This window comes from Dromaius novaehollandiae, chromosome 17 (genome assembly GCF_036370855.1).
Source record: "Dromaius novaehollandiae isolate bDroNov1 chromosome 17, bDroNov1.hap1, whole genome shotgun sequence".
Taxonomy (NCBI): domain Eukaryota; kingdom Metazoa; phylum Chordata; class Aves; order Casuariiformes; family Dromaiidae; genus Dromaius; species Dromaius novaehollandiae.
In genome coordinates, this window is record NC_088114.1 from 8,678,571 (window position 1) to 8,699,282 (window position 20,712).

Below are 20,712 nucleotides of genomic sequence, written 5' to 3' on the forward strand. Positions count from 1 at the left end.
CTGTGCACCTTCAACCTCTGGTTCATCCCTCGCCCCCCCAGCTCATCCCTGGACTCCCAGCTTGTCCTATGTCCCTCATCTTGCTCTTGAACCACCATCTTATCCCTCAACGCATCCCTCGTCCCCAGCTCATCCTGTGACCCCCGACTCGTCCCACAGCTCACCCCTTATTCCCAGCTTGTTCCTCATTCCCCCCAGCTCGTCCCTTGACCCCATCTTGTTCCTCAGCTCATTCCCTGACTCCCATCTTGTCCCTTGACTGGTCCCTCGACCCCACCCTGTCCCTCAGCTTGGCCCTCTACCCCATCTTGTTCCTTGGCTCATCCCTTGACTCCCATCTTGTCCCCCAGCTCGTCCCTCGACCCCATCTTGTCCCTCAGCTCGCCCCTGACCCCCAGCTCATCCCTCGTTCCCCAACTCGTCCCTGACCTCCCCAGCTCGGCCCTCGCGGCCGCCGCGGGCCTCCCGGCGGTGCCCCCCTCCATTTCGCGGGGGCCCGGCCGGCGGCGGGCGCGAGGCGGCGGCGGGGGCCCCGGGCCGGGCGCCGCGGGGCGGGGGGCGCGGGGCCCCCGGGGCCGGTCAGCGGCGGCGCCGGGGGCGGCCGCGGGGCCGGGGGGAAACTTTCCGCGCGGGCGGCGGGGGCGGGCCGCGGCGCCCCCTCCCCCCTCCCCCCGCCTCCCGCTGAGGCGCGGCGCGGCGCGGCGCGGCGCGGCGGGGGGGGCGGCGCGCGCCGCCGGCGGGGCGGGAAGGAGGAGGAGGAAGGGGGGGGGCCGGGGGCACGGCCGGGCCTGCGCCGGGGAATGACGCGCAGCTGGCAGCCCTGCTCATGCGCGGCCGGCCGGGCGGTGCTAGCGCCGCGTCCCAGCTCGGGGAGAATGGGGCGGCATCCGGGCAGCGCCGACTGAGCGGCTTCTGGGGGCCGGGGCTGCGCCGCGCCGCGGGCGGCCGGGCTGGGGCGGGCGGGCGAGCGCCATCCGGCAGCGGGCGGCGGCGGGGGACGCCGCGCCGCGCCGGCGGGGGGCTGCGAGCCGCCGGCGGCGCCCGGCGAGGAGGGGTCGGCGGCGGCGGCGGGCGGCGGCGGCGGCGGGCGGCGGCGGGGGCTGCCCAGGGATTGTCTCGCTCGCTCCGCGGCAAGAAAGTTGGGCGGCGAGCGCGGCGGCGGCGGCGGCCCCCGGCCGCGGTGCGCGGCGGCCGGAGCGCGGCCCCGGAGCGGCGCGCTGCCCCCGGGGAGGGGGCGCCGCGCCTGGATTATCCCGAGCTGGGTCGAGCCTCCTGGATCTGCCTCTCTCTTCCGCGCCGAGTGAAGCCGAGGTGTCCTCGTCTCGATCCGGCTAGATCTCCCCCCTCCTCTCTTTCTCCCCTCCTCTTCCCGTCTCGGCTTTTTTTGGGGGGTGGGGGGGGCGGGGGGTGGAAATTTGTCAAGGTCATTCCGTGGATTTAATATTTTTTGTGTGCGTGTGCCGCTCGCCCCACCGCCGCCGCCACCCAGCCTTGCTCTGTGGATTATCATCGCCCTGGATCCGAGGGTCTGAACAGCAGGATTTTTGTTGTTGTTGTTGTTGATTTTTTATTATTATATCGTTTTTTAAGGGCTTCGGGGCTCGGAGAGGGGCAGCGGTGAGTTGGAGGGGGGCGACTTTTCTCCCCCCCCGCGCCCCCCCTCCTCCTCCGCCCCCCCCGCCCGGCCTTCTCCTTTTTTTTTTTTTTTTTTTAATTTTTTCTTCCTCCTCCTCCTCCTCAATTTTTGACCCTTCTTCGGAAATGGATGGGAAAATCAGGCAGAGCCGGAGGTCGAGGTCGCAGCGGGACCGCGTGCGGCGGCGGGAGGCGGCGGCCCGCGACCCGCGCAACCAGAGCCCCTCGTCGGGCTCCGAGAAGGAGCCGAGCGCCGCGCAGGAGAACGGCGGCCCCCACTGCCCCGCGGCGCGCGGCCCGCCGCCCGCAGCCCGCGCCGCCCGCCCGCCGCGCCGCCGCCGCCGCGAGTCCAGCTCGCAGGAGGAGGACCTCATCGACGGCTTCGCCATCGCCAGCTTCAACACGCTGGAAGCGCTGGAGGTAAGAGCCGAGGCGGCCGGGGCGGCTGCGGCGGCTTGGGGGGGGGGGGGGGGGCGCGTAAAAAATTGCAAAAAAACCCATATATTTTTAAAATGTGCTTTGAGGCCGCGGAATTTTGCAAATACCAGTTAACGTGCACTAATGCCAGCCCCGAGCAGTCTGGGGCTGCGGTCGAGAGGGTGGCGGGGTACTCGCAGCCCCGCTGGCAACTTACTCCCCCCCCCCCTTTCCCCTTCCCTCGCTCCAGCTAATGTTAACTATCATTTGGGGCAAGTCAGATGTTTGTTTGGGGTTTTAATTGGCTGCGAAATATCCCCGGCGCTGCGGCGTGTTGGGATGGTCCGGTATTGTTGTGAATGGTGGAGCTTCCCCTTCCTCCCCCCTTCCTCCTCCTCCTCCCCTCCCCCCCCCCGGCTCGTGGAGTTTGTGTTTGCATTGCCAAAACGTTACTTTATCTGTCTCCGGAGATTGTTAGCAAATGGCTAGTGTTTGACATTTTGTGGAAAAGAGATGTTTAAATGGATAATAATCCCTTGGTTGTAATTCCCATTTTTGAAGTAATTGAACAAATTCTTCATCTCGTGTTGACTGTACATATTTTTTTCTGGTGTTAATAGGCTGGCAAAAAATATTGCTTGTCTAACTTATTACAAACAATATTTGCTGAGCAAATACTGCCTGCCTTGTCTGAGCTAAGTTAAGCAGAGCAGGAAATTTAATATTTTCAGAGGGGCATTGACAAACTAAGACTTTGGCTTTTGATTTCTGTTTTGTTTGTGCATGAGGGAAAGAACTGAGTTGTCGAAAGCGCCTCGCAAGTCGATTGCTAGGCATAATAACTTGAATTCTGAGTAAATATGAGCAATCCTGGTACCCTCGCTCGACTTGCTTCAGCGTGCTGCGCTAGAAACGTGGGCAAAGTTTTTGGGCGCTTCCACTACTTTTAGACTTCCTGTCGCTCGAGTGTGTGTTAGCTGTGTTACAGTAATTGAGGATTGTGCTCGGACGGATGAATAATCCCAAATTTGCCCTGGGATCTCGAACATCTTTCACCCAGACTTAGAGACCCCATTTTGTTTGTGTCTCCTATCTTGCTCTGGTTTTCCCCAGCCCAAACCTCGTGCCTGCCACGCAGGCCTCGCCTCTCCGGTGGCCTCGTGGCTGCTGTGAGTTTGCCACTCGGTCGTGTCCTGCTCCAGGTGACGTGTGCGGGGGACTTTTCTGAACCAACTTCTGGAGTCCCAGCGATGGTCCTCCGAAGCCCCACGGGGATCTGAGGTGGCCCCAAGCGTCCCTGGCCGCTCAGCGTCTCGCTTGGGAAATCACTGATGACTTGGCGATCTACTGTGATGTTTGGGTGATGAAATCTTGGTTTGAGGAGCCCGGAGTTGGACACGTTCAAAAGGGGAAATTTAGTGAAGTGGTCACCGAGCAGCGCTAGGTGTGCGATACCGGAGGGGAAACACGATTTATGTTGGAGTGGAGCCTGCCGGTCTTTGGCCTTTAGCGGGGTCGTTTCTGGGGTGTTGCCCTAACGGGAAAGCCAGCTGCTTTGTCGAGGCAGGGGTGGTAATGAGCAAGCTCTCCACTTCTGTTTTCCTTTAAAACAGATGCCACAGACTTGTCTGTATTTTTTTTTTCTTGGGCATGCTCTTAGTCAAATATGCATCAGCAGATAGGTCCAATTAAAGCACCGAGTCTCCACTGAGCTGTCAGTGAAGAAAGTAAAATTCATCTTCTTGCAGAAATTTTCTACCATGATGAGCACATTATCAGGAAATAGGATTCAAATGATAGTACAGTCCCTCCAGGGCTGAGGGGGAAAACTCCACGCTTTTCAAAGGGTATGTGCCTTGTTATCGAGTCAGCCAAACAGTCACCTTGGCAATAGGGCACGCCGGGAGAGAAGGTGACCTTAAACTTCTGCCACCCCAAAGTATGGTTGGGGAAGCACTTCTGCTTGTTCTTTTTTTTAAAAAAAAAAAAGGGGAAAAAAAAGAAAAAAAAAAGTGTGTGTGGGGAACCAACCCTTGGGTACTGAACAAGGAGACGTGTCGTATCTGAGGTGGTCTGCAAGCCCTCATAATCGCGTGTTTCATCAATTCCAGCAACGCTGCGAAGGGAGAATACGCTGTGTTGTGAGGGATTTTCTTTCCGAAACGCAGCACTGCGTTTGACAGTGGGTAACGTCTGGGAGATTTAACCTAGCAGCAAGCAGAGGGGATTATCAAGACAAAACTACTTTAAAGTAACATATGCCCATGTAAATGAGTGAAACTGCAAGGTCATTTTGTGTAGTGTGGAGCTGTGTGCTGTGGTGTACTTGACTGCAACAGGTGGTTTTCTTCTGGTTTGGAGGAGATTTGCCTTTCAGTGTGTAGTGTTGTTATTATTTATAAGTACCTAAAATTGTCTGTGATGATATTTTGAAAATAAATAATAATTAAAGACCTCCATCTCCATGAGGGAGGAGGAAGAATAAAAGTGAGTTCACAGCCCTAGGAGCAGTACTGACTGAAGAAAGTCAGTTTTATTTAATTTATGATCCTAAAAAGGGCTTTTGTTGCCTATGTGGCAGTTCATTAAGATCTGTTCTTGTGCTCTTGTTCTGCCATTGTTTTTTGCTTGATTTTGCAGTGGTCTGTGATTACGTTTAATAGGCTAGCTAGGCTTTGGGCTTCCCCTTGAAAATTAAATTTCTTTATGATTAGAGGGAACTTTATGGCAGGGACATTTGGAAGTGGTAAGGTTTTTTTGTTTTTATCTTAAAAACACTGTGAATTCCCCTTCCTCACTTCAGAAAATTCTTACCGCTGTTGTTCTTGTAAATAAAGGCTGCTATAAATATATTCTTCCTACATGTTGCGCTGGTGATAAGAGCAGTTAAGGTTAATGCTGGAGGACAGCTTTATGAAGCTTCTTTAGCTCTTTGGGGTAAATTGAAGAAACAGCATTCTGGATTTTGGTTTAACTAACGCAGCAATGCTTGGTTTGGAATTTGGTATCTGGAAATACTGCATCTTATTTCTATGACATTTGTGACTTGACTTACAGCTTCCCCTATTCTAACATCTTTCATATAAAGACATATTTGATTATATATTTTTTTCATTAAGAGCAAGAAGTCCATCCACTAGCAAACCAACAGTCTTTCTCTGTGTATGAAAAGTTAAGGTTTCCCCTTTCCCTTCCTCCCCCTGAATTCTGTCATGTAAATCGGGCTCAAACTCGGTTCCCGCGTAGCTGATGTGTGTGTAGTGTTTTTTACCCGACCACTGAACATGACTTGGGAGTTAACAGCCTGGAAAGCGAGTTTGCCCTGACCTGCCCGTGTGCGAGAGGTGGCCGGTGAGATGGCAGCCCCTGGAAAACCATTAGGTTATCATGCTGCGGCGGAGAGGGCCGGTTCCTGTCCTGTCGGTCAAAAAGTTAGCAGGCAGAGGAGCGGTGGGCTGAAAAATGGGGGATTTCTGGCTGCATTCTGAAATGAATGGTATGGATGTGAGCATGTGTGTATATTCATTACATTCAGATGAAGCTGCTAATTATTCTTGAAGGTGATTGGTGAATCAGAGTGAGAGCATCTAAATGAATGAGTCGGTATTTGAGGGCTCTCTCTGATCATAGCTGTTCCTTTCAAGTATAAAAAACAGCGCTAAAAGGAAACTTCATCAGAATGTTAATGAATGCGATCTTTGAGAGCAATTGTTCTCTCCAAGTAGTTGTAAAGACAAGGGGTTGTGTTTTCTTTTTGGCTTTTGTTTATCAATTTTACAGATTCCAGCAAAGCTTTGGAACACTGTATGGAAATTTTAACTTTCTTGGTGTGTGTTTTGTTTTTTAGGAATGTTTAACCTATTTATAGAATCTCTTAGAGAATCCACTTGCAAATGTGCTTTGAGCAATGCACTGTACGGAAGTAGATCCCAGAAAAGGGAGACCTTGACTTGGTGCTTGTCTTGTTGAAGTTGCGTGCTGCCCTTGCACTTGAGCAGGACTGGGGCCCAGATGCATCCAATTGCTGACCTGAAGGAGACTGGTTAACAGTTTGCCCCCTCCCTTACTTTTATTCTTCTCCAGAAACCTAACAGTGCTAAATCTGCAGTTACTTCTTTGCTGTGTGCACTTCAGTGTAGCAAAATTTAGAAAGCACAGTGGTGATGGTAAACTTCTGGACGGAATCCATAAGTTCTTCAGCTGTTATCTTGATAAGGCTGTTTTCACATGTGTGTTGTACACTGCTGTTACTGTTGCTCTGATCGCTCATTGATAAGAAAACCAGTGTATTTAACTGCAACTTCCTGTTCCAAAGGTTTTGTGCTAGTTCCACTGACCTAGCTATGTAACTTAAAATTTATGATTATCTCGCTCTATATGTTGTACTTGCCTTTATTTTTTTCTGTGCTTATGTTTTAAACCAAGTTTCTAGACTTTAAATATTTTTCCCTTTTAGTTAATTCTCAAGTGATAGTGCTTTTGAAGGAGAGTTATTCCTTAACATTTTTTTTTTTTAAGCTCAGGAATGCTAGTGATTTTTTGATAGTGCTCTAAATGCTTTTTTCCTTTTGATTTTCTTGAAGGCTTTTTAGTCTCAATTGATTTATTCTCCTGGCTGTTGATTTTGCATCTTGTCTGACTCAGGTACTTGAGGTATTTTGTTGTCATTGTTGAAGTAAGAGGTGGTTAATACGGAGCTACAACAGAGGGATTCAAAGGGATGAGTCAGGAAAGTCTGAAGTGCCTACCCAGTGCTCCGCACTGAACGTGGCCAGGAGTAAGTGGAAACTGGATTCCCCGCAAACTGTGGTTGGGTGGCACAGCTGTGAGTAAGGATCTGGCTCTTTCGTTGGAGCTGGGGCTCTTCACCTGGTCGGTGAAACCTGCTGGGGTGGCGAAGGAGGTTTGTTACCCTGCGAGCGAGTTGCACAGCCAGGGTGACTGCGTGTGTGATGCGGCACTGCCGCCAGCACGGGCGATGCCTGCTTGCCGGGGTCGAGGCACTAGGATGGTATTATCAGTATTATTAGTGCCATTTAACACAGCTACAGTTTCTGCAGAGAGAGGAAACGGCTTGCTCACCTGAGGCCGAGCTCTGAAATGCCTGAGCTTGCTGAAGTGCAGGTAAAAATCTCAGCAGTCCCCCTCATCCTTGCCAAAGAGACATAGTGAGTCCTACCTAGTTTGGCCTGTCTGAGGTCTTATATTTTTAGCCCAAATTACACTTGACCTATCTCTTTGGTTTTTTTGGAAGACCTCTTAAAATCTTACAGAATTTTTCTAAATGAGTCTCCTTCAGCACTTACTTCTGTGGTTTACCTAGGGTAAAACATGATATGAAGCTTGCTGAAATGTGTCTCTACACAGAAATGGACCTGACTTGCATGAAAAAATTGAGAAGCAAAATTATAGTTTATTTAAAAAAAAAAAAAAGAACTGAGGATAGAATACTTCATAATTAAAAATGCAGGGTACTGTGTATTGTGCAGGTAAGAATTTCTGATAAAAGGGATATAATAAAATTAGTGTTCCACGTAATCCAAATAATAAATGATGCTGGATCCAATTAGTGTTTGTTTGCAGTAATGCATTTGACTTCTGATATAGTAACAACTGAAAAGTTCATTGTCTTCCCAGTATGTTAAAGAGAGACTTTTTATTGTTAATCCCAGTTATTTCACAGAATGAGGCTGAATATCACAATGATCCTATATGGGAAAATAACAGAGAAAAACTGAGCTCGGTAGGATAAGATTAATCTGGCATGCTTCACTTTGTTGCTTTGATGGATTCCTGCTTGCTCTGCAGAAGGGCTGATGTATCGCACAACTGTACCTCTTTAAAAATTCATATAGGTAAGGAGATACAATACCCAGAATGTAGAGAGTTACACTGATGTAAAGGTGCCTAGATTGATCTTGCTTATTCCTGTGACTTTTTTAGTGTTTGTGGTGTTTTTTTCTTTTCTCTTTATTTTTTTCCCTCCCCCTTGGTATCCTCCTGTTCTCTTCCTTTCTGTTTCATGGTGTGGGCTGTTGAGTTGTCTAGGCCCAGCCACTGCAGGCTGCTTCCCTCCGCATCAGGCTTAACTGCACTGGGTGGGTTTTCTGTGTATATAGATCCTAAGCTGCATGTGAAACTTGGGTGGAGAAAGTGCTACTGGGTGATGCTTATTGCTTCTGTAATGAGTGATCTTTGTCATGGTGATATAAGTTGTGGGGGAGCCATCATGTAGTTTGTCTTCAGTGCTGCAGCAGGTACTTTAGAGCGAATGGTATCGGCAGAGCTCAAACGCTGTGTCCTGCTCAGTGCAGTGCAGTATTTTTTTAAAATAAAGTTTTGAAATACAGTATGGCGGGCAAGCATTGTGGTATCTGTTGCATGTGAACATCCTGCTGTAAGTGAGAACAATTTCCAATTCACTGCACTTTAATGCCTTCAGTTTATCACAGTAAAGGTATAAAAGAGCTTTATGTAGGTGAAGTGGCTCTTGCTGTTTAAATATCTTTTGGCTTTGCTGTGTTCCAGCACAACAGGGGCTTTGACTGCTCCAGCAGTGCTCCTTGCATAGAGAAGAGTGTGTGCACTACTTTACTGGTCCTGTTCCATCTCTTTGAAAAATAGTTTTTTCCAAAACTAATGAACTATTAATAATACTATTCAGATGCTGAAAGAAGAATCAGTCTTCATGTTATTAATCCAAAATGTTTAAAATGGAGGAGGAGGTAAAATCATTTCTGAGGCTGCCTAGGCAAAAATGCGACCTGTATTTGGTTGCCAGTTTGGTTTGTCGAGTTCCTCGCCTGCTAGCTGTTGTGAAAGCGGGGCCGGTAGGACCTGAACAGGCTCCAGGGCTCTTCTGCTCTGCTCTGAGCGAGGCTGGCAGCTGTGTCGAGCCCTAATGATAACAGACTAGGAACACATCAATTTTTGTAGCTTAATTATTTTGAACTGACTGTCTGGATCCAGAATTCCAAAATACCTGGTAAAACTGAACCGAGGCAGCTATGTGTAGCACTTGCGTGATCCAAGATGAATGGAGAATGTTTCCTTTGTAGCTCTGTCTTGCTTCAAGCCAAAAAGAGACTAACTTGAACAAAAGTTTCATCTGCAAGGTCAGTGGTTGGCATGGATAAGGGGATTGAAGGGATCAAAATGATTTCCCAGCGCTACTGGCTGCAAAACATGGGCTTATGGCACCATTCGTGTCTCTCCCTTTGTGCTCAAAGCAAAGCTTTTTTAATCTTTTGCTAGCTATGTATAGTTACAGCACATAAACATGGCAATTTTGCAGTCAAACATTCTATTTTAGGGGACTGTTGGTCACTGTCAACAGGCCGAGGGAGCTGTACTCCGTCTTGTTCTCTTCTGTCCAAAGCGTGCTTTGCAAAGAAGGTACGGGGGCTCTTCTGAACGCGTCCTGATAGAGGTGCACTCTGAAAACATAAATGGTTCCTTTGTGCCTGTAGTCTGAACGTGGAATTTATGATGTTTGTGACTGGATATCGTTGCTTTATCTTCCTGTTCAACAGATGTTCTTTGTAGATTTGTGAAAAGATGACTGTAATTGCATGGTGGTTTTTTTCACATTCAAATTTAGAATGACTTACTCTGATGCTAGCATAGGCCTGATCTAGCCTCTACTTAGCGAGGAGATGCTGAGGTTAGGAGTGGGTAGCCCAAGTTGGGAAACAAATAGTAATTAAAGGCCTGTGGCTATTCAATAGACTGTGCCATAATGAAGGACACCAAGGTCATTTCTTTAAACTCTCTTGATGGTTAATAACATTGTAGTTTCTCCACTGGTGGCTCTTATTTCTACCACAAAGCTAAAAAAATTTGGGCACAAAAGAGCTGGTTTAGCCATATAATGACACCAGATGCATTGGCTAATAACTATATGATTGTTGATTTCTTTGGACTCATAAATGTCTCTTGCGCTGCTGCCTAAGAGGGTGTGCAGCTTCTCTAATCCATGTGGCCTGAGCACAGACTCGCACACGGGGAGCGAGGCTCGAGACAGTATGCAGCTAAGAGATGTTTATGGAATCAGTCAAACTTGATATAAAATAATTATGGTGTTTTGACAGCTTGTTAATAACTTTCAACCATTGGAAGAAATAGAATTGCAGGATTCTCGGTCTTTGATGGAACCTTGGCGTTTCTTTGAGATTGTAAAAATTAAAGAAAGAATGTGAAAACCATTAAAATAGTTGGACGTGGTGCCTGGGAAAAATGATGGGCCACTTTAAAAAAAAAAAAAAAAAAAAAAAAAAAATTCTGTGTTCCAATTGAAGTTCATTGCAGTTCATTCCTGTGTAGTTCACTGTATTTGTAATGGCCGAGGACGAGGAGGACACCCCTAAAATCTGTCTGGGTGAAGGGTTTCGGTGTCACTCAGATTTTTGTCTTCTCTGTGAATGAAGTGGAAAGAAAAAGAAATCCTTGTGAACATTAGACATGAGAGAAAAGCCTTGTCACCTGTAGTGACTAAAAACCCCTGAAGTGTTGCCAGCATGGACTTTAGGAATCATATAATTATATGATTATTGAAAGAGACATGAAAGACCTCATGGCAAAAACCTTAGGAAGGGGGAGGGAGGGAATCTGTATGCAAATGAAGATGCACAGAATTTGCTGCCCTTTTTTGCTAGTTATTTTTCAGCCTAGTAATTGCTTTTATGAGGATTACTTAATAAAACTGGGGCATGAAAAGGAGGGAGAAATTGTTTACACTGTGTCACAGGACTGGCGAGCAATCTTACGGAGTTGGAGTATAAGTAACTTTTAAAAGTAAAACTACAAAGTGGGTTTTCTACTAACAGAAAATAGCTATTTGTTGTAATGTTATCCTACAATAAAAGTGTTTTGTGGTCTGGTGGTTAGCAGAGGGGACCGGAAGTCGAGATAATGGGTTTTTTTTCTGACTCTGCCACAAACTTCCTGTCTGAGCTTTGGGCAAGTCCTTTAATTGCTGCGTGCTGCACCTCGCCGTGCATCGGTTGCGCTCGGCGTTGCTCGGCTGCCTCGCGGGAGGCTGTGGCCTCAGCTCGGGGGGCTGGGTCACCCTCCGACTGCAGTGCACCCAGCCTCGCGTTTTGGCCCTGGCGTGTTTTGAAACTTGGGTCGTGTTTATGGGTGAGGTGAAGGGAGATCCTTGCAGGAAAGACCTGCTGGTGCTGTCGGTGCTTACGAGCCCGGGCAGCAGTTCCCGTTTGCGATGTGGGGTAGGGATGTGCTTTTCCTTGGCCACACGCTCGCACGGGAAGGATTTTGCTGCCATGCCGGGAGAGCGTGCTGGAAGGCTCCTACTGGCAGCAGCCAATGAAAGGTGGGGTGGGTGTTGTAACTGGGAGCAAGTACGTGCGTCGGTGCCTTCTGGCCTCATTTGTCATTTCAGTAGCTTGTAGCCAGAGTCGAATTTTCCTGCGTGAACCACTAGAGAATTTTTTTTTTCCCTCATTCCCACTAACTGATGTTTTTAATGTTGTCTTTCATGCAGGATGTATTGATCAGTGCAATAGTCCTAGTGTGTGTGTGTCACACTATACCAGTGCAAGTTTAGTGTAAGGTTTTCCTGAGCTTTGGTTCTCTGGTCTCCTCTCCTAGTCTTAAAATACAGATCTGTGTTTAGCTTGACTTGGGGATTTTTAAGTTCTCTTAAACTGCTTTCCCTTACTGATGCCCTTGATTTATAATCTTGTTTCTCATAGAAGCACTCATTCATGCATTTACTGGGGAGCTCTCCTGATGTAGCTCAGGCCCATATCTCAAGGGAGGTTTTGTTGCAAGATAGGCAAAAACCTCCTTCCTTCTTTCTCAGGCTTGCTAAAGCATACAGTGTATTAAAAAGGGGGGGGGGGGAATCATGTTGTTGTTCAGTGCAGTTACTGAGTATTTTGTAAGATTCTTTCCAGAAAAAGCAATACCATTTACTTTGATATTCTACTTTGAAGCTAAATAGCACCAAGTTGTGATGCAAGTTTGCGAATGCGATTTTTAGCTGAAAATGACAATAGTTTTCCAGCCAGATGGGTTCTATAACATATGCTCTATCAGCTCATCCATCAAACTCTGCAGATGTTGGTATGTTCACTGTGACGTGCACATGGTAGTGTTGTTGGTTACATCAAACAAATGAGAAACCTCTTCAAGTGCTATTAACACTTTCCCAGCACCCCCCTGATGGGCATTTGGTGGTGAGGGGAGTGGGCGGGGGGTTCTGTTCTCAGGCTGGCCTGGCCGGTACAGGATGGGAATTTTAAGTTGAGCTACTTTTTCTTAGGTTCATTTCATTGCTGTGGAGATGGTTGCATCTGAAGGATTGGTGTAACTCATATAGAGAGCTGTTTTGAGGCTTTCTGATATAGATACTGATGTTTCCTATGTTACTTGCATCAGGAGGACAGTTAATGAAACAGAAATGAGAGTCTCTGGTCTTATGTGGTCTGTAACTTCATGTCATACAGCTCATAACTTTTCATGTCGATGGATGAGAATTTTTTATCTATGCCTGGCCGAAAGTGCTCAAAGGTCTTGGCTGGGAAAAGGTTCATATTCCTGTTATGAAGTTACCTTTCTGAATTTAAGCCTCTTTGTAAGAAAGGATGATGTTTGTAGCAGCTGTTAGATAATGCCTTATCTAGAGCCTTGTGTTAACACCAAGCCCTCTTGCCTCAGTTATAAAATGAACTAGTATTTTGGCAGGTGTATGACATGCCTTCTCCAGAAAGTAGGTTACGAACGAGTGTAAAGAGGGGCTGTGTCTATTGTAAAATCCCAGGTGATGACTTCAGATAAACAACTATAGGTAGTTTGATTTCTCGATAGGATTCCTAGGATTATTTCTGAACTTTTTTTTTTTCTTAAATAAACTGCTTACATGAGCTATTTCCAGACAGAAGATCTTTGGCTTCTTAGCTTCACCCTTGTTCTGTGCTTCCCTTGTTTCTGTGAGAAATACATCAACGGGCTGTGAAGCTGTGGAGCATATTGTCTAGGTTGCCTTCATCCAGGAGGAGCTCCGTGTTGTCATCCCTGTGCTTACGAAGCTCCTGTTTTGCAGGCAGGTATCGCTTGTGACGCAGCTTGGAGGCAAGCCGTGCCTGCTTGCAGATGGCTTCTCCCTTCGGGATGGCGTGATGAAAAGCAATAATTAAGTCCACTCATCCCAAATGGGGAGGTTGGGACTAGTGACAAATTCTCTCTCTTTAAGTGCTCTGCAGTTCCCATACCAGAGTGGTAACTGGATCCTCGTCTTTAGGACGTGTGAAACGCCAGGGGTGTTACTCTGGTGGAGGAGGCACCTCTGGGGACCTTTCCCCGCTCCGTTTGGTTGGTTGGTTTCCCCCAGAGTCTGGGTGAAGAGAAATACAGGAATTTTCTTTCTTGAGATTTTATCCTCTTTCAAGAAATGATTTGGATCTTGTTTAAATTCACCAGCTTTTAAGTGCGTGCTTTTGAGTTTTAAAATTTTCCTTGAAATTATTTGTCTTCAGCAGTTGAAAGGTGCCGTGTTGCTCTGTGTCAGCAGGTATTTGCAGATTTCCAGGGGAGGATGTTCTAGGCACCCTGGTAAAAACAGTTGAGCTCTTTGCTGCCTTCCTGGTCAAAATGTGTCGGTTGATTTTCTTTACCTCTGCCAAAACAAATCCTGCCGGCAGTCCTGGGCCAGAAACATCATCCTCTGCAGGGTTAACGTTGCTGTTGGTTTTACAATTAGCTACTAGTTATTTGACGATGATGTAAGGTTCAGGTTTTTGGGGGAGTGTGGTGGGTTTTTTTTTTTCTTTTGAAGCGTGGGGGGAAATTTGTGTGTTGGATCCCTGCTATGTCACTGATACTGAGCTTCTGTGTGAAGGGCCGCTAGCTGTGATCGCTACAATTTGTTACCAAAGAGGTGTTTTGCTGATATGTTTGTGGCCTGCACTTGTAGGGAGCCTGGTTGCACATCTTCTGGTGTTATATGTGGCCCAAACAGTGTCATGTGTTGCAGTATTTCTCTGTATTTTGTTTGTGTGGTTGGTACAGCCTGTAAGGGTTTTAATTGGGCCTCAAAATGGGCTAGGTGTAAATTGCTGGTGTCTTTATGTCTGTGTTAAGTATAATGTAAGTAGTCATTTAAAATCAGATTATTGGGTTCACGTGTATTGCCCTAAGAGAGCCGTCCTTTCTTTTTAGCACTTAGGTAGCAGTTGGCAGGTTTTACTGCCATCGCTTACTGCAGTCGCTTGGTGAGAGGTTTGTAGATGGTACCAGCTGAGACTGACAGCGAACCGCTGGCACGCGGCGGCGCTTAGGGACAAATGCGTGACACTGAGTAAAATAAAGTGGGTGAACCTACATGTCTGAAACGTCAGCCCAACTGAGTCCGGTTTTCAGGAAGCGCTGGACCCGAGCGTGGTGGAAACAGGAATCAAAAATACCAGGAGGCGGTTGGTGCCCGCTTCCACCCGGGACGCGCGGCGCTGAGCGTGGGAGAGGCTGTCGCCGTGGGGCAGTGCCTCCCCAAGCGCCGGTGCTTGGGTGTCCTGTCGCGGTGGCGGTGCAGCCGGCCCCGGCGGCTTGGCCTGTCCCGCGGAGCCCGGTGGTGTCCCGTCGCGCGGGGCACGTCCCAGCGCTAGTGCTGGTGAATGGGCAACTTCTGCTGGTGCTTTTCTTTCGAGTAGATAAAGCTTTTCCTCGTTCTGGATCTTTCTCGATTTGATTTTTCGTTGATTCTGATTTCCTGTTAATTGCCAGTAAGGGAATTTTCACTGTTGCAGTGCCTTTAACTGGGGGCGAAAAAGGAGCAAATACGCAGAGGAAAGAATAGATTCTTGTCTCAAATGATACATAGAAACGTCCACTTTGTTCTTTTATGTCTCTTGTGTATGTGTGTGTAAAAATTCCCATCCCATTTATAAATGTTTAGCAGATGAAGTCACTGGTGTTTTCCATACTATTACCTCTGCAAGGTTCAAAACATAAGCAAAATGTGATTCTTCAGTCTCTGCTGTCTCTGCTGAATATCATAGGAATAATGATTTTGTGCCTAAAGCACAAACCAAGACAGGGAAAGCGTGCCGATAAGAATACAGACCTGCGGGTGTGTGTGTGTGTGTGAAATGTAGCGTATTTTACCAGTTTTGCTGGAGCGTACTTATGTATGTTTTGGGGTCGGGAAGGGGTTAATCATTGTGCAAGACTGTCCTCTCTAGTGGCAACAAGCAAAATGTCGCAGGAGTGTGGGTTTCTCCCCTCCCCCTGTTAGACAAACAGATTGACGTGTCTTCGCAGAATGACAGCTTGCAGCAGTGCGACTTAACCAGTGCCGGTCTGGAAGCAGGAGCGCGAGTGGAAAGGCACGGAGAAAAACAGCCAGCTCTGTGTCTTCGTGACAATCAAGCCTTTCCGAAAAGCATAAATGCTTCTTTCTTGAACCATATTCCTGATCCAGGGAAAAGAACGGAAATTCGTCTGAGATTTTCCAGACCTGTGAATTGACATCCCGTAACTTACCCTTCCCAGTTAGTCCCCAAACCATGCATGTTCAAAGATCTCTTTTTGGTGGCTGTAGACACCTTCCAAGAAGGTCAGAACCTGGGTTACAGCTGACTGATGAGGTAAAAGCTTTTCAGTGACATACGGAATTTTTTTTAGACTTTCTAGTTCCTCTAATAATATGTTGTCAGTCTTTAAAGCCAAGTGAACTTTAAATATCATCTCTGTTTAACAGCATTTAATCTTTCTGTTTTCTATTTTGTTCAGCCTGAACAAAGAAATACTGTTTTGTTCTCTTCTAGATTATGGGCATTCAAATGGTTTTTGTCTCTCTCTATAAATGAAGAATGAGCGCTCGGCTGCCCAGTTACTCAGTGCTATTCCCTTTTAATGTTAAAAGTTCATCCCGTGCCCCAACTTTTTTTATGTAGTTTTTTTAAAAGTGTCTAAAAATGTGTAGCTAAAGGACTTTAATTAGTGTTGATATTTCAGTGATGTGGGGTTATTCAGCTTTTTTTAATGAGGCATCAGTGTATCAGTACTAAATAGGAAGAAAATTGAACCAATACCCACAGGGATACATTTTCTTTGTTTGACTCAAACTTTTTTTTTTTTAAAAAAGAAAAAGGATAAAAAGGATAAAAAAGAACAAATTTTGACTAAATTACTTGTTGGTGCAGCACTTGCCCTGTGTCCAGTGAGTCCTGTGGGGTGAAGGGAAAAAATGGTGATGTCTAGCTACTCCTTAAGTACTAGCTTACTCCCTTTGCTTTATACTCAGGAAAATCTGCCTAGGCAGACATGTTTCGACCGGTGGGTGGAGATCTGTTTGGTTGATGTTATTTTAAGTCTGATAAAGCGTTGTTCACACCTTCTTGGAATGGAGTATGGGACTAAATGGGGAACTCAATCTCCTTAGTGCTGTATGTCATACAGACAGGCCGTGCTCCAATACAGGGGTTGATTTCATGCATGGTAGCCTAGACATGAAACAAATGTGTGGAGAAGGGAATTATGTAAAATTGAAAGTGACAATTATGCAAACATTCCAATTGAGGAAGAAGCAAATTATTCTCTTTTTCCATGTGCTTGACTTCAGAGTTAAGCAGCCTGCTGGGTTTTTTTGAATGTGTTTTGTATCTGTCGTATCTCTCTCTCATATCTTGGCTGCTTTTTATTTCTTTTCTGTTCTGTTCTTTTTTTTGGTTGACCTTATTTTCCCTTTTGTTCCATGGAGTCATTCAATCTTTGTACTGCGAGGTTTGTTTACCTTGCCAGGGAAAACGTTAGCACCCTTCCATTTAGGACCCGAAGCCTGCAGTCCTCACCCCGCCGCGGCACGGTGGCCTGTCCTCCCTTGCTCTGCTCGGCAGCTCTGCATCCAGTTACGGGAGCGCTCTGACTGACGTGCTCCAGATCTTTTCACTTGAATCTTTTTTTTTCTTAAGGGAGGGGAAGCTGGTGAGAGAAGAGGCAAGCTGTGAAAATAGCTCTGTATTTAGACAGATACCCTTTTGCAGAGCTAAATGACTTGATCTTGCATGCTGCTTGATAATTCCCACGCTTGCCGTAATCGAGACACCGAGGAGGGAGCTGGGGCTGGAGCTGTGCGGCCACTTCAGTCTGACATAAGCATGTGTTTTTGCTGAAAGGAATGGTCCTTTCCTGCCCTGGCTGCTTGTCCCTGTTACCTCCCCTGTGCCAGCCTGAGCATTCGTGCTGCCAGGAGAGCGAATTCCCTGGTTGCCTGGTCTGGCTGGCTGCACAGCCATGCGAATGCCTGCTCTGGCACGAGGGAGGTGAGGAATGCCGAGAGAGGGGCCTGCCAAGCAGATGTGTATCGATCAACGAACCCGTGCAAATATGGCATGAGCTTTCGCAGCGGGGTTATGGCTAAATGTTCTCTGAATGTATTAGGTCATCTTCTAAGTCGGGGACCCGCTGAGATGGATGGTGCAAAATGGTTATGGTGCTGTCATGACTTTTTCTACGCTGGTTTCAATTAAGACTTCTGTAGTTGGGATGCTGCACTCGATTATGGGGCAGTGGGGAGTGACTGGGGTAGAAGGGATTACTTGGGAGGATAAGACCTCACTTGTGATTTAATTGCTCTGAAAAGCAGTCTCTACCCTGTTTTCATTGATTTCAAAGTGACAGGAAGAAAGACGAGACAAGCTTTTGTTTGTATTTAGTTGGGTGTTCCAAGTGGATGAGGTATCTAACCCTACTGATGGCAAAAAGTTAAAAGTAGTTCAGTCTGTGAATGGTCTTTACAGCTTGGTTTAGACAAATTCTTTTTTTTTCCCGTTACCCTCCTGTTCTTTTTTCTTTTTTTCTTTCTGTCTTTCTAAACTGTTTCCTGTGCTGGTGTTGTATAAAGGAGAAGCAAATATTGGACATTAAATCCAAAAAGTGGGGGAAGAAGCAGCTTTTCACATTGGTGTCATTTTTTCCTTGCTATAATCCCAAGGAAGGATTGAAGAAAGTGGTGGGGGAGGACAAGATCAGTGCTTGAGACCAGCTGAATGATGACTCTACTGCAGAGAATGGTTTTCATGGAGGCTGGTTGTGTGGGGAGGGAGAGAAAATTGCATATAAATTGTGCAAAATTCTAAATAAAAAGCATTTAATTGCATTAAAGGAGGGGGAGGAACCTTCTTGTGTGTGCATTGAAGACTTCAGTGAGCATGAGTAACCTCTGTGGCACAGTAGTCATTGACCTTGTCAAATCATGCCAGTGGAGGTCATGTGTGGTAAAGTGGGTTGCCACAGGGGATTAGCACATCTGGGCAGGGTTGTTTTTTAATCTGAGCATGTATGCCAGATCCCATCTCCAGCAGCACATATGGATTCATCAGAAACACGAGGAGAGAGAAGATGAGGAAGTATGTGCCAGAAATGCACGGGAGAGACGTGTCTGGTTCTAGGTGCTTTCTTGACCCCAGTTGCAGGCATTGAGACAGGTGGTTACACTCCGGACTCCTAGCTCACTAAAAACGAGACGATGTGCTTGAAATTTAACTACGAGAAACTCCCAAGCTTCTCTCAGTGATCTCATAGCTAAGCAGGGCACAGGGCCCTCTTTTGCCTTAGTTTCCCCTACAGTTTCATGTCTACAAATGTTCTTTCACATCCTGTCTACAGCTGTTACTGTTCCTAAAACAGACAGATGTAACTTTAACCTTGTGCGTGTGGGAGGCAGATTTATTTATGTATTAAGGTCAAGAATTTGTATTTTGGACTGAAAATGTAAATATGAAATGATATTTTCTTATCTCCGAAGTTAAGAAATGAAATGACAATGATATATCTGACTCTTATGTAGCACTTAACATTTACTGTCTAGATTTATGAAGGTATTAGCCCCATTTCACAGATGGGAATGCCTGAAGCATAAAGAGAGCAAATGATTACTAACAAATGATCATTTTGGTCTGTGCCTGGAAAGGAAAATACTCAAGATTTTAACTTTACAGCTTTTATTGAAGTGTTTAATAGAAAGTTTGTTGGCATGACATCCTTGAAGTCTAAGCAGTTGAGCATGAGGTTTTATACAGACCTGTTCTTCTCTGCCTTGCTATGGTCGGCAAGCCCACAGTGTCGCTTTCTGTGTTTTTCAGCTGACAGGCAATAACTTACGTCTTAAACAGGAATGCAGGTGCTGTCTGTGTGCGCTGCAAATACCTTAAAACAGTTTCTTTGTGAGATGGAAAATCATGTGCTCTATTATAGCCGTACTAGTAACTGTGCATAATCACAACTGTCTAAAGAGTGCTTCAGTCGATGAGATTGGACGTGAACCCCAGCACAGGGTTACCTCTGCTCTGGAGCATGGATGTGTTGCAGCTTGTTTCTGTCCACGTAGGTAAGCGTCGTTGCCACAGGATAGCTGATTTGCCAAAGTTTGTTTCAGACCTATATTGCAGAACCACTGACAAACATGGTAGGAGATGTGAAAACAGGTCTTGTCCCAATCAATAGAGTTGTCTGGGGTGTTTTCTTTCTGTTTTTTAAACTGAAAATATGTCTTGTCAACTGCTTCCCCCATTTTACTCCTACATTCTTCTAAATTTCTCCTTTAATTGATGTAATTTCACATCCCATGAAGAAGGCACTAAAAGGAAATTATCAATACTTCCTGCAGAAAAATGCTTGGTATCTCAGTAGGCTAAAACGGCTTTAAAGTTGAAGCGAGCTAGTCTTTCTGTTTGCCAATCAGGCAAATTATTTGTCACTAATTTCCATTCCCTCCTGGAGGGGGAAAAGAAAATGAGTGATGCTTTTCTTCTGCCTTAGTCATAACGACCTGGAATGAAACTGGTTGTAGCAATTAAAAGGCTAAATCAGAATGTCTGAAGAGTGTTTTTTCTTTTCTTTGTTTTGAGAGCTGGGATTTGTAACTCCCTTCTACTGAATTTTTGCTAGGCAGCAAAACTTTAATACTCAAGTTCTGCAAAGCTATTATTTTTCAAAAAGACTGTTTATGTTAGAGTAACATCAACAAAAGCATGCTGAAGGCCAGTTGTAGAAGGTACTCTCTATTTATTCAAGAGAGAATACCTATCCTGAAATACGGCCAGGCTTAGAAGTGGCATGGACAACAGAAATGAATCTCCGAAGCTGTTTTTTTCGACCTTTGTAAGTTGGTGGCCTCTAAAGCTTCTTCAGAGGATGCATAGTTCTCTTTAGAGACGTGTTTAAGACTAGTAGCAATGGGCGATGGGTTTTTTTAATCCTTCTTCTTAGTTACCTTTAGAGATTGTCCCTTGACTTCCCATTGGGGACTGCAGTCCACAGACCGAAAACCTTATGTCACAGCAGTGGTGGAGCTTTGAACAGGACTGGGGTTCTTCCAGTTCTCAGTTTGTTGCAGTATTTATTGTACTATGTTGCATCTTTAATGTTAGGTTGGACTTGGAGAATTAAGTAGTGCAATTATGAAGCAGAGGAAAAAAATACTGATGTGGTGTCTGCGATAAATTAGTCATTTTGTACCTCCAAATAGCAATTATTCCTCTGACTGGCTTTTATCTGACCAATTTGCATGTGCAGTCATGGTAACTGGGTTTGCAGATCAGGCACAGAATTTCATGTGGATCTGATGTTGAGTTTTGGTCTCCCGTGGTTGGTGCTTACTGGAAACAGTAAGCAAAATATATAAATGAGGGATTTTGTGTA

General features: G+C 46.2%; 1 protein-coding gene across 22 annotated transcripts in view; it reads left to right on the forward strand.

Annotated features, from left to right (window-relative positions):
- The first annotated feature begins 1,081 nt into the window (after positions 1-1,081).
- The window catches only part of FBRSL1 (fibrosin like 1), a 553,713-nt gene continuing 534,082 nt past the window's right edge, over positions 1,082-20,712 (forward strand). For 5 of the 22 annotated variants that reach the window (XM_064522072.1, XM_064522073.1, XM_064522088.1 and 2 more), the window contains exon 1: positions 1,092-2,055. In XM_064522072.1, the coding sequence (XP_064378142.1) occupies positions 1,762-2,055 (294 nt within the window). In that variant the 5' untranslated portion in view covers positions 1,092-1,761. Of the gene's footprint in view, positions 2,056-20,712 lie in introns of all 22 variants that reach the window. The other 17 variants (XM_064522078.1, XM_064522084.1, XM_064522075.1 and 14 more) reach the window with 7 other exon arrangements.